The following is a 15,435-nucleotide window of genomic DNA, read 5'->3' as shown; positions in this document are numbered from 1 at the left end:
GCATCTGCTTAGCAAATGACAATTTGAATTTATTATGACCATGTCAGGGATCAGAACTGGGGGCGCTTAGAGATCTCCAAGCTCAACTCTACCTTTTGCGAGAGGGGGACACTGAGGCCCAGGAAATTGACAGATTGTCCCAGAGGGAATCCGAGCCTGAGCTGGGCTTTAGACCTGCCCTCTGGCAGGCAGGGCTGTGTGGTTCTGTCCCTGGGTCTGCAGCCTCCGAGAGGGACACCACTCAGAAAGACCCAGGCTGGAAGCTTGTGTTTCTTCCTGGGGGAGGCCATCAGGGTATGTGCTGTGTGGAGCTGGGGTGTCCTGTGCACAGTTGGAAAATCCCTCTGGCCTTGGACCAGAAGCACAGCTGCAGACACAAACAGGATATGGGGTCTCGGGCCGCAGCAGGGACAATGGCCAGGAGAGGAAATGTCTCCAGACCCTTGTATGGACATGGAGCCTGTCTGGACCGCTTTCAACACAGCTTCCAGAGACATAGGTGGAGGCAGAGCCAAGCATCTCTGGTGTCCCGCACACTCTGGAGAGTGGGCAGAGGACAGCAGCAGCTACCCCTCGGGCCCCACCTCACAGATGGGAGACTGAGGCCGAGAGGAGGAGGGGGATGTGCCCCAGGCACACGGCGAGTGGGGGGTGGTCTCGGGTGCTGCTGCCACATCTCTCCACGGCCCCTCAGCTGTTACCTGAGCAGCGGAACAGGACAGCCCCTTCCCAAGGGGGCAGTGCCTGCGGGGTGGGCGACAGTGCCAGGGGGCTGGACGAGGTGCCGGCCCCTGAGATGTTCGTCCTTGTCCATGTGCCCGTTGAGAGCCGTCCCCTGTGCAGAGGACCCCACACTGGCATTCATTAAACGAACAGATATTCCAGTACGACTGTGCTGTGCTCTCTGTGCTCAGCCTGTTAGAAAAGTTCTCACATCTAATTGAATCCTCGTGAGGACCCAGGGCAAGACTGTAGAATCCCCACCCACCCGGAGCTTCTTGTGAGGCTGTGTTGGGGGACGCGGTGCCCTCCGCTTGCCCAGCTCCTACCCCGCGTGGCTGCTGGGCTGGAGACGAATCGCCCCCGGAGCAGGAGCATGGCCCTCCAGCCTGTGGAGAAGCTTCGCCAGGAAGGGCAGTCACAGAGGCCAGAGGCGGTGCAGGCGGGTGGGGAGAGAAGGACCCGTGGGGGTGCAAGGGGTCATGTTGGGTGCAGATCTGGGCATCCACAGGTCCTGGGGAGCCCATGCAAGGCAGGGCTTGGGGCATTTGCCTCTCATGACAGCTGACACCCTGGGGTGGTGGTTCTCCAGGAGAGCAGCCCAAGCAGAGGGGAGGCTGGTGCCCTGAGTTGCACCTGTCCCTTGGAGAAGGTACTAGGAGAGTCCAGCTGCCGAGATGCTGTGGCAATGGTGGTGGGACCTTTGAGAAGGGTGGGGGCACCGCCAGCTCCAGGGGCTGAGGAGGGGGAGGCAGAGGGAGCTGAACAGAGGCCCCTGCCCGTGGGGCTGGGCAGGTTGGAGGCTAAACTCTCACGGACGGAGGAAGGAGAAGGTGGGGGCAGGCAGCTGGCAGGTGTCTACGAGAACAGGGTGGAGCGCGACGTGGCAGCCTCCAGAACTGCGAGAGAAGAAATTTCTGTTGTTTGAAGTCCCCAGCTTGTGGCACTTTATTAAGGCAGCCCGGGACACTGATACAGTGACCGTCCCAGCTACCCTTCAGAGAGAACAGACAGACCCTTGTTCCCACTCTGTGGAGGGGCAGCCAGGGTTTGGAGAGGCCACGTCACCCGGTGGAAGGAGGAGCTGCAGTGGGAGCTACGGCCCCTTTGCTGGGCAGCCCTCTGGTCCCTGGGGTCCCACAGGGGAGACAAGATGCACCTTTGACATTCAGACTCCTGTCATCGGGGACTCTGAAAATGTCCATGTGGTGCCTCTGTTCCCCCGCGTGGGCACTGAGCATGCACATGGCATGGAAGGACAGCGGTGCAGGGTGGGGACTGCCCTTCGCGTCTCCTGGCTCCTGCGCCCTGGGCTCCGTGGAGCGGAGTGGGGTTTGTGACTTTAGGGGGGTCTGTGCTGAATGCCGAATGCCGGGGAGCAGAGCCTGTGATGAGAGACAGGACGGACAGGGAGGGGGTGGAGGACGCACAGGCCGGGTCGGGAGTGGGACTGATGGAGGAGCCCACCCAGGGTGGTGGGTCTCAGCAGGGGTCTCAGCAGGGCCAACTTCACCCCCAGGGACAAACATCTGGAGATGCTGGGTTGTCAGGATTGGAGGAGGGCTACTGGAGTGGGGAGAGGCCAAGGAGCTGCTGAACCTTCCCCAATGCACAGGGCAGCCCCCACCCCACCCGGGACAAAGAATGACCTGGCCCCACTGCCAGTGGAACCACAGCGAGAATCTCAGGCCTGAGGCCTTCGGCATTAGTCACACAGGTTCCCAGCTCATCTTCTGGTTGGTCACCAGCCTCAGGCCTGTCACATGACCTCACTGAGCTTCAGTTACCCTGTCTGTAAAATGGGCACATTACTAGTTTATTAAACCAGACCATACATGTAAAGCCCCCACCCATAGTGTGTGTGTGTGTGTGTGTGTGTGCGCGCGCACGTGCAGATGTGCGCGCACTACATGGAAGGGGAACAGAGAGCAGGGCTGAGGTTGGTGAGGCTGGAGGGCCAGCAGCTGGGGGACTTCCCCAATCCCAGGGGCAGGTGGCAGCCCGGGTACCCCTGGCCTTTACCACAGAGCCTGGAGGCTGGACAGCCGGCAGGCCAGGACAGGGCCTAGAGCCGGTCCAGGAGGGAGCTAATGATCAGCCAGCTGTCCCAGTGTGGCCACGCTGGGCCTGCCTCTCGTCCCGGCCCCCAGGCGCAGGGAGGAAGTGGGGCAGGAAGCAGGGGGCGGTGGCAGCTGCTGCGCAGACAGCCCGGCTCTGGGCGGCCCCTGCCTGCCCCGGGCAGCGAGAGAGGGCCCCGTGGGGCCAGCCAACACTGAGCCGGCAGCAGCGACCTGGTGCCCACATCCTACGGCCCTGTGGGCCCAGGAGCTGCCTCTGAAGAGTGGAGTGCAGGTACGGGGGGCTGTGGGGCAGGTGGGTATGGACTGGCTGGGAGGCTGTCATCTGCAGAGCCAGGTCTTCCCACAGTTGGAGCAGTCTCCCACTTTCCACCTTCCTGGAGACTTTTCTGACCTGTTTGGGTCGGGGTAGAGTAAAACCGCAATCTGGGGATCCGGGGGGAGGCTGTCAGTACCATTAGTGCCGCCCCCTCCCCGGAACTTCAGGGAGCTGCCAGTGCCCATGTGCCATAGAGGTGGCGCCAACCATGATTTCAGGTTGGACAAGTTGCTGTCGCTCCTGCGACCACGCTGACCTCATGCTAACCCCCAGCGAGTGCACCTGAGGGTCTGGATGAGCCATGGGAACCTGGCCAGCCGTGAGGCCTTCCAAGTCCCAGGTGTGACCCACTCTGGATCAGCTCAGGCCTCGTCGGCAGACCCACAGTGCCACTGCACTGTGACCTGACCACTCTGAGGTCACCACCCTGGATCTCTTTCCCATCAACTAAATGGGACGAGACACTCGATCAGGGGCACACCTGGAAAGTTCCAGGGCAGAGCCTGGGCCCAGTCCTCCAACTCCAGTTCCTGCCCAGGACGCAGGGTCCCTGCTCACCACTGAGGCTCTCTCCGGGCCTGTCTGGGCTCAGTGAGTGTTCGTGGTGCCAGGGCAGGAGCAGCCAGCATGTGCCAGCCACTGGGGTGTGGCTTCTGGCCACAGCAGCTGTGCTGAGCTCGTGGCTGGCCCAGGCCGGGGCAAGAGATGGGTGCATCCAGGTTAGGGGTGAGAGCGTAACTGCCGGGCTTGGACATGCCTGGAAAGGATCCCACCTGATCCCACCTGTGCGCCTCGATGTGTGACCCTAGGTAGGCCGAGCCTCGGAGTGCATGCCTGTTAAGTGGACACGGTGGCCACACCAGCCGTGGGGTCGCCGTGGGGTTAAGTGAGGATGCTGTGTTAGCACTGCAGAGCGGGGACTATTGTTTGGGGACCGTCAGTACCCCGTGGACATGGTGGTGTCCCGTGTCGGCATTGTGCCAGCATTTTACACATGCGAAGTTATTTAATCCTCCTCACAAAACTGCCACGACCTGGGTAACATAGACCCCACAAGACAGAAGAGAGAATCGAGGAGGTTGCTGGGTGTGGTGGTTTCTTGCAGCTTCCGTGATGAGTTATGACAAACTGGTGGCTTACAACAACAGAGATTTATCCTCTCACAGCTCTGGAGGCCAGAAGCCCCAGGTCAAGGTGTCGCAGGGCCCTTCTCTATCCAGAGCCCTAGAGTGTCCTCCTGCCTCTCCAGCTCCTGGAGGCTCCGGGTGCTCCTTGGATCATGACTATGGTGCTCCACTCTCTGCCTCTGCAGTCACAGGGCTCTTCCAGATTCCCTTAAAAGGACACCAGTCTCTGGGTTTAGGACCCACCGAATCCAGTATCACCTGATACTTTTTTTTTTTTAAAGATGACCAGTAAGGGGATCTTAACCCTTGACTTGGTGTTGTCAGCACCACGCTCAGCCAGTGAGCTAACCGGCCATCCCTATATAGGATCCGAACCCGTGGCTTTGGAGTTATCAGCACCGCACTCTCCCGGGTGAGCCACGGGCCGGCCCTGTATCACCTCATACTTAACCAAAGTTAACTTTATCTGCAAAGACTCTATTTGCAAACAAGTTCCCATGCCGAGGTTCCTAGTAGACATGAATTTTGGGGGGACAATGTTCACCCCAGTGTCTGGGGTGACAAGACAACCCTCCAGAGTTGCTTCTTGATGAAGTGCACAAAGTCCCCATGGTCCCTCAAAGTATTTGCTCAGCACAGCGTGGTGAAAACTGCAGCCAGAACTCCCCAAAGCTGTTTGCGGCTGTCCAACCTCCTTGTGAGGTGGGTGTTTCTGTTCCCATTTTCTGGGTGAGTAAACTGAGGCACAGAGAGGTCTCCATGTTATGGTGCCAACCCCCGTCCCCTGGGCTTGGGTGTTGGACTGTGGCCAGAGCCTGTGGCTGACCACCCAGGGGCCCCCCAATGGTTTGTCCCGATGATCAGCTGGGTGGAGGACAAAGGCCAGATGGAAAACAAGTGTCTGCAGGCTGCTTGGTGGTCACCTTCACTCGGCGAGCTGACCCTCGGGAGCGCCGGGCACCCGTGGGGGCTGCAGTCTGGGCAGCCGCCTCTCCTGTGGCAGTGAGCCGGCCTGCAGGCGCAGCGAGGCCATTTGTAAAGCAGCAGGGAGGAGAGCCTTCTGCAGGGACCGAGCCACTTCCCCACGGCCGGGCTCTGAGCAGGAGGCCCACGTGTGTGTTTGTAGCCACGCGTCCTCCCCGAGAGGGTGGGAAACTCCCTGCGCCGGGAGCCTTCCCTTTTCTCAGAAAGCAGGCTCTGAGCACCTGCTCTGCACCCTTCCCCCGGGGCCCTGGGATGCCCCCGCGAGTGGGCCGGTTCCTGACCAGGGGAGGCGGGTGGGAGGGAGGCAGGTACCCCGGGCACCAGCCGGGGGGTGGACACCTGCTCCACCTGCTCTTGAAGGATAAAGTGGCAGAGAGCAGAGGGCCAGGCCCCCAGGGTAGGGCAGGGGTTGGAGCTGAAGACCCCGTGAACCAGGAACCTCACATGTCAACAAGATGGACTCAGTGGTGAGCTTCAGAGGAGAAACAGGGGCAGCTGGCCTCACAGGCCATGGGCCTCCTGGTCCTGACGCAGGAGCTGGGGCGCGGTTTGGCAAAGCGGGGAGGGGAAGAAAGCAGAGTCCGTGGCTCGGCTGGGCTTGGACATCCCAAGCCTCTCCCGGGCGGATGCTGCAGGTTCTTCAGGCATGTGCCAGGCGGACACGGCATCAGGGGACGAGGGAAGAGAGAAAGCAAAAGCACCAGGCTGGGTGTGCTGTGTGGTCATTAACAGATCCCGCACTGAGAATTCTGCAGCAGGGCTGCCATCCTGGTGTCTACAATGCTGTTTGCTTCCTCCTTTGGAAAAGTGAACATCATTGGGCCTGAACCCCCTTCCTGGGAGGGGGAAGGGGCCACCTCCAGGGGGCTGGGGTCCCCTAGGGTACCCCTTGGTGTCAGATGCCCCTTCTGATCTGCCCACCCCCAGCCCCTGTCCTTGCCCCTCAGAAGTGCTTGGGGATGGGAAGGATTTGGGATTTGGCCACAAACTGGCCAATCACATTATGGTTGGAGCAGGTGCATGGTGCACAGGTGTGCAGGTGGGCAGGTGGGCAGGAGGGGGTTCCTGCGGCTGTTCTGGGTAGGCAAGGTTGAGCATTCCCAGCCCATGATCAGCGAATGGTAAGGCTCAAAATGAGGGGCTTTCCTGGCTGGGGTGTTCCTAACCATGCTCCTGCCAGCCGTGAGCAGGGCCTTTCCTTTTCCCTTCTGCCCCAGAGGCAGATGCTGGGGGGATGTGGCTGATTCCTGGTCCTACGGCCACAGCACTGGCCCAGGCTGCAGTACCCACTGGCCCTGTGGCCCCTGTGCCTATGTTTGATGCCTGAAAGGGGTCTCTGTGTCCTCAATCGCCTCTGCTGGGTAACAAAGCCACTGATCCTGGGAGCAAGGCCTGCCAGGTCATGACGGTCCCAAGAGAGAGCGCAGCACAGTGACTGGCCACTGGGGAGAGGCCTGAGTGCACCCAGTTCCACCTCGAAGAGGAGGGTCTCTCCTGGCAGCAGCAATGGCACATGCAAAGGCCCTGTGGTAGAAGACAGCACAGCAGGCATGAGCCACTGGGAGGCTGGGAGGCGGCCTGAGGGGCGACAGGAGGCACGGAGCAGGAGACGGGTTGTGCACACCTCCCCAACATGCGTGGGCACCAGCTGTGACCAGGGCCTCTGCTGGGGCTCAAAGGTGTCAGCACTCTGCACGTCAGCGCTTCCTCCTCTTGACCTCTGACTCGGGCAGCAACGTCTGTGTTGGTCCCAGCAGCCTGTCTCCATGGAGGGGCCATTTCTGCTGACCAGCACTCTCCTCTCTCTGCAGAGGCCATCAGGCATGCCCAGCCCTTGGCGCTGAGGCCACCACGGGTCATGGAGGGCCCCACCAAGGTGACCGTGGAGGAGCGTACCCTGATGGGGAGGGGCTCTGCGGGACCCTCGGGAGGCGGTGGCAGTAAAGACGAGGTCCATAATGTAGCCATGGCCTCATCTGTTGTCCAGCAGCGAGCAAGTCCCGAGGAGGCCAGAGGCGGTGAGTGCAGCAATCCAGGCCCACCATGCCCACTCCGTCCCCCCTGCCCGCTCCGTCCCCCTGCCCGCTCCATCCCCCTGTGACTGCTCCATCCCCCTGCCCGCTCTGTGCCCCCTGCCCACTCCATCCCCCTGCCCGCTCTGTGCCCCCTGCCCACTCCGTCCCCCTGCCCGCTCTGTGCCCCCTGCCCGCTCCGTTCCCTCTGCCCGCTCCTCTTTTCCTTCCGCTGTGTGTGTTCAGAGGGAACAGCTGAGCCCGGTGAGTCATTTGCAAGATGAGGGCCCAGCTCGTGTTTTCCAGGCCACCTCAGTGACAATAAAACTGGTACAGAGAGCAGGGAGAGGGCCTGCAGGCCAAACATTTGTTCAAGATTGTTCTAGAAATACCCCTGGACGTGTTAGCCTTTGTATTCCAGTCGTGCTTTGTCCTCATATCACCCCTGGGATTACTCAGGATGGAATGTTCCTCGTTCTTCGGGAGGCAGACCCAGAGAGGGGAAGGGGCTGGCTCAGGCCACGTGGTTTCCAGTGGCTGACTGAGGACTAGCGCCCAGTCTCCTGAGGCCCAGGCGGGGACACCTGCCCGACCAGCCCTGGTTCTATTCCTGATTATCGCTGGGCCACTGCTTGAATTGGGCCTCAGTTTCCCCACTCGTAAACCCGAGGGGTGTTGAGGTGACCGTCAGGACCCCCTCTCGCCATCATCCTTGGACGCTGGAGGAGGAGGGAAGAAGATCTGGAAGACCAGGGTCGGCCCAGGCCCCTCCCCGCCGAGTCAGCCCTGGTCCCGGCCCCCTCGAGGCTTCCTGATCACAAGGTCTAACCTCGTCCCCTCCTGGGTCTCCAGGGCTTGGCACGTAGTGGACGCTCGATGACCGTTTGAGCGATCAGTGAGTGGGTGACGCATTGTGAGGATGAAATCGGAACCAGAGCCTGCCAGGCAGATGCTGGGCGCTCGGTGTCTTTCCGCACCGTCACTGCGGTGCTCCCCCGCCTGGGCGGAGACGGGGAGAGGCTGGGGTGACTCACCAGGGGAAGTGGTCCTGCAGCCACATGGCCGCCTGGCCAGGAAGGGAGGGTGGGAGGAAGGCGCTGGTCCTGCCCAGGCCCACGGAGCGGCTGGGAAATCCAGACCTAACAGACAGGACCAGCCTCCTGCCGAGCTGCCCAACCCAGGAGGGGCTGTGGTCTTGGAGAAGCGGAGTGACATACGTGCTGCAGCGGGACTGGGACACACTTGGATACAGAGCAGTGTGCCCCAGACCCCGAGTTCTTCCTGGGCCATCTCCTCCCTCCCGTGGTCGGCAGAATAATGGCCCCTAAGATGTTCACAGTGGAACATCTCACCCCTGGAACCCACGTGTTATCCCATAAGGCAGAGGGGACTCTGCTGATATTATGTTTAAGGATGTCGAGATGGGAGTGTCCTGGATTATCCAGGTGGGCCCTAAACAGGGGTCTTCACAGGAGGGAGGCAGGAGAGAGCCAGAAAAGGAGATGCAATGACCAAAGGGGAGTCAGAATTGGAGACGTGAGGCCAAGGTGGGCAGGCTCCTCCAGAAGCTGGAAAGGCAGGAAGAGTCCCCTAGAGCCTGCAGAGGGAACACTGCCCTGCCGATACCTGGGTCCTAGCCCGTGAGACCCACGGGAACTCCAGAATGTGTGTTATAGGCCTCTGAGTTTGGGCAGTTTGTCGCAGCATGGCAGGAGCCCTACTCTCGTAGCTCCCTCCTCGCCGGGCTTCTGAGGGGTGGGAGGAAGGCAGCTGACGGACAGGTGGCTTGTGCGGCACGGTCACCTCTCCTCTTCCAGAGGGGCCTGGGCATTGGGTGCTGTGCAGCCCAGTGCAGCTGCTCTCCCTGCATTCTAGGTACCCAGTATGTTGCAGATGTGGCTCCACCCCCTGGAGTCACTGGGCCTGCTGCGGGGACCCCTCCTGGCCAGATGGGAGCGTGTCCTACAGGTAATACCTGGCCCTGCACTGTGTTCCGGGTCAGACCTGGAGTGTGGGGCTCCCTGGGCACCTGGGAATGTCTAACCCAGGCTTCTTGAAGTGGGGCCCCACACTGTCAGCCTTAAAATCATGTGGGGTGGGGGAGGAGCTTGTTAAATGCAGCTGTCCAGGTCCCTGTCCAGAGGTTGTGTCTTGGCAGGGCTGAGGCAATTGGGCAGGGACTCCACCTTTCCACCTAGGCCTGGAAGGCCACAGTAGGCCTGTGCTTGTGTGTGGGCCTCTCTGCATTTTCTCGGATAGGGGAAATGACCCCTGGAGGCTCATCGGTGACACTCTGGGAAGGGGCTTCACTGGTGGGACGTGTTAAGGACTAGACAAAAGTGCCTGTATTGTGGGGACACAGAGGGAAAGGAAGGACCCCCAAGAGAGGCGTCCGGGGACAGTCTTCCCAGGGTGGGGCTCCGAGGACGGCCCTGGGTGAGGCAGCCAGTGCACAGGAAGCCACTTACCCTGGAGACCCGCCCCTGGAGACACAAGCATCCCTCATTGGTCTTTCACCTTTCCTGAGATGCCTGCCAGTCCCCAGAGTTCCTTTTGGGTGGTTAGTGCTGCCTGTGGCCACTCGGGCTGAGCAGGACATGCTGGGCAACACAGCAGGCTGCTCTGGGCTGGAAACTCAGCAGTGCCCACCCTCTCGTGGGAGTAGGAGCTGCCAGCCCCAGAGCCTCCCCGCTCAGTCGGTTGTGAAATGCTGGGCCGTGCTTCCTGTTGGGGTGTGCCGGCTTCCAGATTCCAGAAGCCTCCAAGCTGCTCAGCCCTGGCCCTTCCCCCACAGGGGGGTGGGCATGTTTGCTCCAGGGTCCCCTAGCCAGAAAGTTCTCAGGCAGGTGCTCCAGGCTTACTTTGTCTCCCTCCCCTACCCCCTTCCCTCTGCCTGGGAGCAGCCCCCACTCTGTGGAGGGCTGGCAGCCCTGGAGAATGCCACTGAGTCTCTACCTTGAGGAAATGGCAGGTTCAACACTTCTCCACATCTCCAGGCACTGGGGCTGGATAGGACTCAGGACAGACACGGTCCCAGCTTCAGGAGCCCGGATTCTGGTGGGAAATTAACAGCCTCAGAGAGTGATAGGAGATGTGGCTTCAGGATCCCCGCAGGCTGGTGGGGAGGGGAGGCCTCCTGTAGCCTGAGAAGGGCAGCAGCCAGGCGGATCTGGTCTGGGAGAGGCACCCTGGGCACACAAAGGGTGTGGTGAGAGCCGTGGTGGGTGCGCTGTGGGTGCCTCGGAGACTCGGGCAGCAGAGAGAAGGCAGGGAGAGGAGAGGCCAGGAGGGGAGGCAGGGCCGGAGCTCAGCCGTGGAGGCCGCGGGAGGAGCTCCCGTTTTATTCTACCTGGGATGGGAACCCTCGGCTGCTGCCCTGTCCAGTAGGGCAGCCACTAGCCACACGTGGTGGTCTGCATTTAAACTGAACTTGAATGACACTAACGCCCAGCTCCTGGGTTGCGCTGGCCCCCTCTCAAGAACTCAGTGGTCCCACGTGGCTGGTGGCCACCGCACGAGACTGGAAGATAGAGAACATGTTCATTTCTGCAGAAAGTGCCCGTGGACGGTTGTGACAGGGTCCCCGTGTCCATGTAGACCGGAGCAGGGCCAGGCACAGACAGCCACTGACAGGGCCCAGGGCGTAAGGAGGAGTGGGCAGCAGTGGGTCTGAGGGTAGATCCAGCGGGATACGCAGGTGGGCTGACATGGTGCGTGCTGGCGGGAGGTGTCACTGGCCGACACGAGCCCACTTCTCCATCCTCCATAGGACAGGCACTCACAGCCAAGGAAATTGAGGCTGGGGGATAAACAGCCATCCCAGGTCTTTACGGGAGGTGCGGGGGCATTGTTGAGATTTAAACCCATGTCTCTCAGGCTCCCCATGGACCCTTCGCCAGGCTTAGGGCATTAGGATTGTGGGTGGGAGGCTGGTGGGGGACCCACCCACAGAACTCTCAGCCTGGGCCCGGCAAACTGTCCAACCTTGACCTGCCCCTTCCAGACGTGACCCTGCAGCTGCTGGCCGTGCAGAGGAAGAGCGGGCTGCCGGACCCTGGCCTGCAGCAGGCCCTACGAGGCCGGCTCCGCCTCCTGGAGAACGACAGCCGGGAGGTGGCTCGCACGCTCGGGGTGAGCCTGTCTCCTGGGGGCCTGGGGAGGTGGTGGCAGGGGCTGGGGAGAGGGCCAGAGTGCAGCGCTTGAGGACAGACAGAGGAGGAAGGCTGGAGAGGCAGGGAGCTGCTCAGGGAAGAGCAGGGGCCGCGGAGGGGAGGACCCCGTGAGGTCCAGCCGTCCAGGGGGGCCAAGGCGGCGGGAGGAGCCTTTCGCCCAAAGCCAGGCACACCGAACACCTTCCCGGTGCCCCTGTCCCTTTCTCCACGCACCCTCCCATTGCTAGGATTTTCAGTCTCTTTCACGGGGCTCAGAAGGACTGGTGTGAAGAAGGCCATCTTACTATTTTTTCTGTTTTGATGGAGCCAGCCCCCTGTTACCTGTGCACGGACCAGCGGTCTGGCGGAGGGTGGTGGAGGGTGGGCTGAGCCCAGCGGACCCCCATGGCAGAGTTCCCGTGGTTTAGGGGCAGGACAGGGCATTACCACCCCTGACTTGAGGTCAGGCTGACCTGACGTTGGCCTATGCCCTTAGCCTCCATGAACTCAGCTTCCTCGGCCGCATGCTGGGGATGCTTAGGCCCACGTCCCCGCACAGCTGGTGTGGGGATTATGTGATAATGCACACAAGCCCCCAGCATGGGGCCCGGCACATAGTAGCTGCTCTACAAACAGACGGCGGCGCAGGAGGCCGGGCAAGTCGTGGCTGAGTGTGCTGCTCCGGCTCCAAGTCCCTGCTGAGCACGCACGGAGGGTCAGACCTCGGAGGAGAAACGGGCCTTCTTTTTCATCTGTCAAATGGAGATGATTATAGTACCCCCCGCCACACACACACGTCCTTAGCTGTGAGCGCTCCCACATCAGCTGGTGCTATTTCATGTCCCTGTCACCACCTGTTAATGGAAATCAGAGAAGAGGGGCCACTGGATTTAGAACTGAAGCCCGAGTCGATGCTGCGGGGGAGTGGGGAGGTGTGGTTGGGGTCGCTCAGGCGTCAGAGCACACCTGAGCAGGGACCGAATGGGGCAGGGAGAACCGGGTGTCACCAGTGTGCAGGGATGAAGGCAGGTGGAACGGTCAGCGGGAGACGTGGAGGGTGACGGGCTGAGGCATGAGGCCGTACCAGCTCTGGGAAGGAGGACGGGCTTTATCCACCGGCACTGGGGAGCCACAGCTGGCTTGTGAGCAGCAGAGGAGCAGACTTGGGCTACGAAGGCCTCTGCTCTCTACTCGCCATCCCCTGCCAGGGCCACTTTTGCAAAACGTTTCATCCATGTTGCTCCTGTCCCCCCAAGGGTCAGATGCCCCAGAACCACTGGGAATGTCTCTAATTTCTATTTCTTTCCCTTAAGGAATTATCAGCCAGGCTGTTGTCTATCCACAGTGACCAGGATCGGATTGTGGTGACGTTTAAGACTTGTGAAGAAATCTGGAAGTTTTCCACCTACCATGCGCTTGGTAAAGCGGGGACCCTTGGAGGACACTCATCACACACCATGTGCTTTATGTTACAAATCGTTGCTCTAGATTAGGTTAGTCCATAGCAGCCCCTCCAGCAAAATGCAAAAATTGGCGCCTTCGCCTTGTTCTCAGGAAGAAACACGGTGGCAGGTGCAGCTGCGGATGGACAGTGTCCCTCCAGCGCTCCCTGTGTGATTTCACTTAAGCAGAACTCAGAGGGAAGCTGGGCCCCAGGGCTGAGGGTAGACCAGGCGGCCTGTCGTTTGGAGGCATTTACAGAGTAGAACCGCATCTCCCCGGACTCCTGCTGCCCTCAGTGTGAGGACCGAGGAAGGAAAAGGACAAGGTTGTCGTGACAACTTCCTGAGCACCTTTGAGCGGGTCTGGCATCCTCCCCGTGTGGACCTGGTCTTGTAGACGCACCACCCCGCATCTCAAGCAAGGACACAGGTTCCTGGAGGAAGTAATCTGTCCTGGCTCAGCCTCCCACGGCGCCGGCCACGGGGGAGGGTGTCCATCCAGAAGGCAGCAGCCTTTCCTGTCCCCATCCTCAAACGTCCACACCACATTTAGTTTAAGTGAAGGATTCTCCCATCATGTGCCCTTGCCTTAAAAACAGAGCAAGCTGGGGCTGCCTGCTAGTCAGGCTGTGGTCAGCAGAGGTTCCTACCCTGAGCGGGGCGGGAGGAGATGGCACACGCCAGAGACGAAGTGTCCACTCGGCAGGCGGGGAGCAGACGGTGTCAGCTGACGGTGCGGCCAAGGCCTGTCCCAGCCTGTCTGACATCCATCCTACTGACGGCCCACACGGCCCTGCGACCTCGGAACCTCCACTTACAGACGAGAGTTCAGAGCGCAGAGAGCCTTGACCACGGTCGCAGCTGGCGGGTGGTGGGGGCTGGGCTTGACCGCTCGCAGCCTGGTCGGTCAGACAGCCGGCCGCCGTGCCGTGGGTGGCACCAAGAGCAGGTGGGGGTCGCTGGGGTCGCCCCAGGTTTGGTCAGTGCAGGGCTCAGACAGCACCGGGGCCACGTGGGTTACCCTCCCGGGCTTCTGGAGCCCACTGGTGACCAGGCCTGGCCTCCGCAGGCCTCACACATCACTGCCTGGAAAACCTACTCGTGGACCAGGCCTTCTGGCTGCTGTCGCCCGACGAGGAGGAGGAGACAGCCATCCGGGTCCACGTGGAGGAAGCCGCCTTGAAGCTGGCCCATGAGACCCTCCTCGTCCAGGAAGGTAAGCTCTGTGCAGGTGGCCGTGTCTCAACTGCATCACACTGTCCTGGGGCCACCCAGTGGCTGTGGGTGGCGGGCAGCTCTGGAGGCTGAAGAGATGTTTCAGGCGGGGAGGTGCCCCTGGTGTGGCCTCACAGTGACTTGCCCCGGGCACTGACACTTAGCTGAAAGACCCTGGCCAGCCCCATAGGGAGAGGGGCATCTGGGAGATGACAGAAGGGGTTTTGTCGCACACATCCGTTCCTACTGCTTGGCTGAGCGCTGCCTGTGTGGGGCGGCCCTGCGTCTGCAGGAAAGGAGCACTGAGCCTCTCCTGCCCGGCCACGGAGGGGGTGGGCACCCAGCTGTGGCTGGGCTCACCAGTGGCAGTCCAGGCAGGAGCACACGTGTGCCCCTCCCCCCAGCACAGATGAGGAAACTGAGGCCCAGAGAGAGAGTCTGAGGCTGAGACAGGTTCAGAGGGCAAGTTGGGGCAGAGCTGGGACCTCAGCCCTGTTCCAGCCTGCCAGCCTGGGCTACTTTGGGTTTCTGTGGGTGTGGAATTGGAGTGGGGGGCCCCCACAGGTGATGCCTTCACTTGTGCAAAGAGGCAGGTGGGCAGGGCAGTGGTGGGGGCCCCCATGTCCAGCCACCCAAATGAACACCTCTGTCCCTTTGAAGGGCCCTTCTTTGTCCTGTGTCCTGACCACCACGTGAGAGCGACGACTGGCCCCCTGCGTGCAGGGAAGGGACCCCAGCCCTTTAGGCGGGCTTCAGGGGGCCCCCAGGGAGAGGTGGCCCCAGAAGCAGACCCTTCACCCCCCGGCCCCAGCATGGCCTCTGAGGAGGTGGCAGCGGCAACTGCCCCGGAACCTTTGATCCCGTTTCATCAGTAGGTACCGACCTTTGCTGCTCTGTTTCTTGCTGGCTCCACATGTTGTCAGGCCCTGCGGAGACTCCCCAGGCCCTGGACATCCCTATGCCAGGGGGGTGGACAGAGAATGGCGTGAGTGAGCCCCAGACACACCTGGCTGTGGTCCCTTCGGCTGCCTCCCAGCTGTGTGGCCTTGGCAAGCCCATCCACCTCTCTGGGACTCAGGGCTGCCACCTGCATGACTGGCAGTGACGTCTACCTGGTGCAGCACTGTCCTGGGTTCAGGTGGCACAGGAGTGTGCAGCGTGGAGCTCTCACCAGATGTGTTCTGAAAAACTTCAGGGGAAGCTGTGTAACGTTTGTACCTATAGTAAGGAGGTGATCTGCACAAGTGGAAACCAAGGGCATGTGAAGCCAGGGGATGTGAGGACAGGTAACATGTGAGCTTCTGTTCACCTGCTGGATTTGGGGCACAAACTTGGCTTGGAGTTTCCTGGCAGCCAAAGCAAAGAGAGAAACTCAGTCTCCTGATTT

At 61.0% G+C, this 15,435-nt stretch overlaps 1 protein-coding gene across 1 annotated transcript in view; it reads left to right on the top strand.

Annotated features, from left to right (window-relative positions):
* The first annotated feature begins 1,096 nt into the window (after positions 1–1,096).
* Positions 1,097–15,435, top strand: part of SH3TC1 (SH3 domain and tetratricopeptide repeats 1) — a 34,864-nt gene continuing 20,525 nt past the window's right edge. The window contains exons 1-10 of the mRNA XM_008578771.1: positions 1,097–1,166; positions 1,864–1,984; positions 2,871–3,072; positions 3,391–3,457; positions 7,040–7,246; positions 9,134–9,208; positions 11,244–11,371; positions 12,705–12,810; positions 13,903–14,049; positions 14,709–14,919. Of these exons, the coding sequence (XP_008576993.1) occupies positions 1,097–1,166; positions 1,864–1,984; positions 2,871–3,072; positions 3,391–3,457; positions 7,040–7,246; positions 9,134–9,208; positions 11,244–11,371; positions 12,705–12,810; positions 13,903–14,049; positions 14,709–14,919 (1,334 nt within the window). The remainder of the gene's footprint in view (positions 1,167–1,863; positions 1,985–2,870; positions 3,073–3,390; positions 3,458–7,039; positions 7,247–9,133; positions 9,209–11,243; positions 11,372–12,704; positions 12,811–13,902; positions 14,050–14,708; positions 14,920–15,435) is intronic.

The sequence above is a fragment of the Galeopterus variegatus genome, unplaced genomic scaffold, assembly GCF_000696425.1.
Source record: "Galeopterus variegatus unplaced genomic scaffold, G_variegatus-3.0.2 Scaffold76, whole genome shotgun sequence".
Lineage (NCBI taxonomy): Eukaryota > Metazoa > Chordata > Mammalia > Dermoptera > Cynocephalidae > Galeopterus > Galeopterus variegatus.
This window is presented reverse-complemented; position numbering and strand designations above follow the sequence as displayed.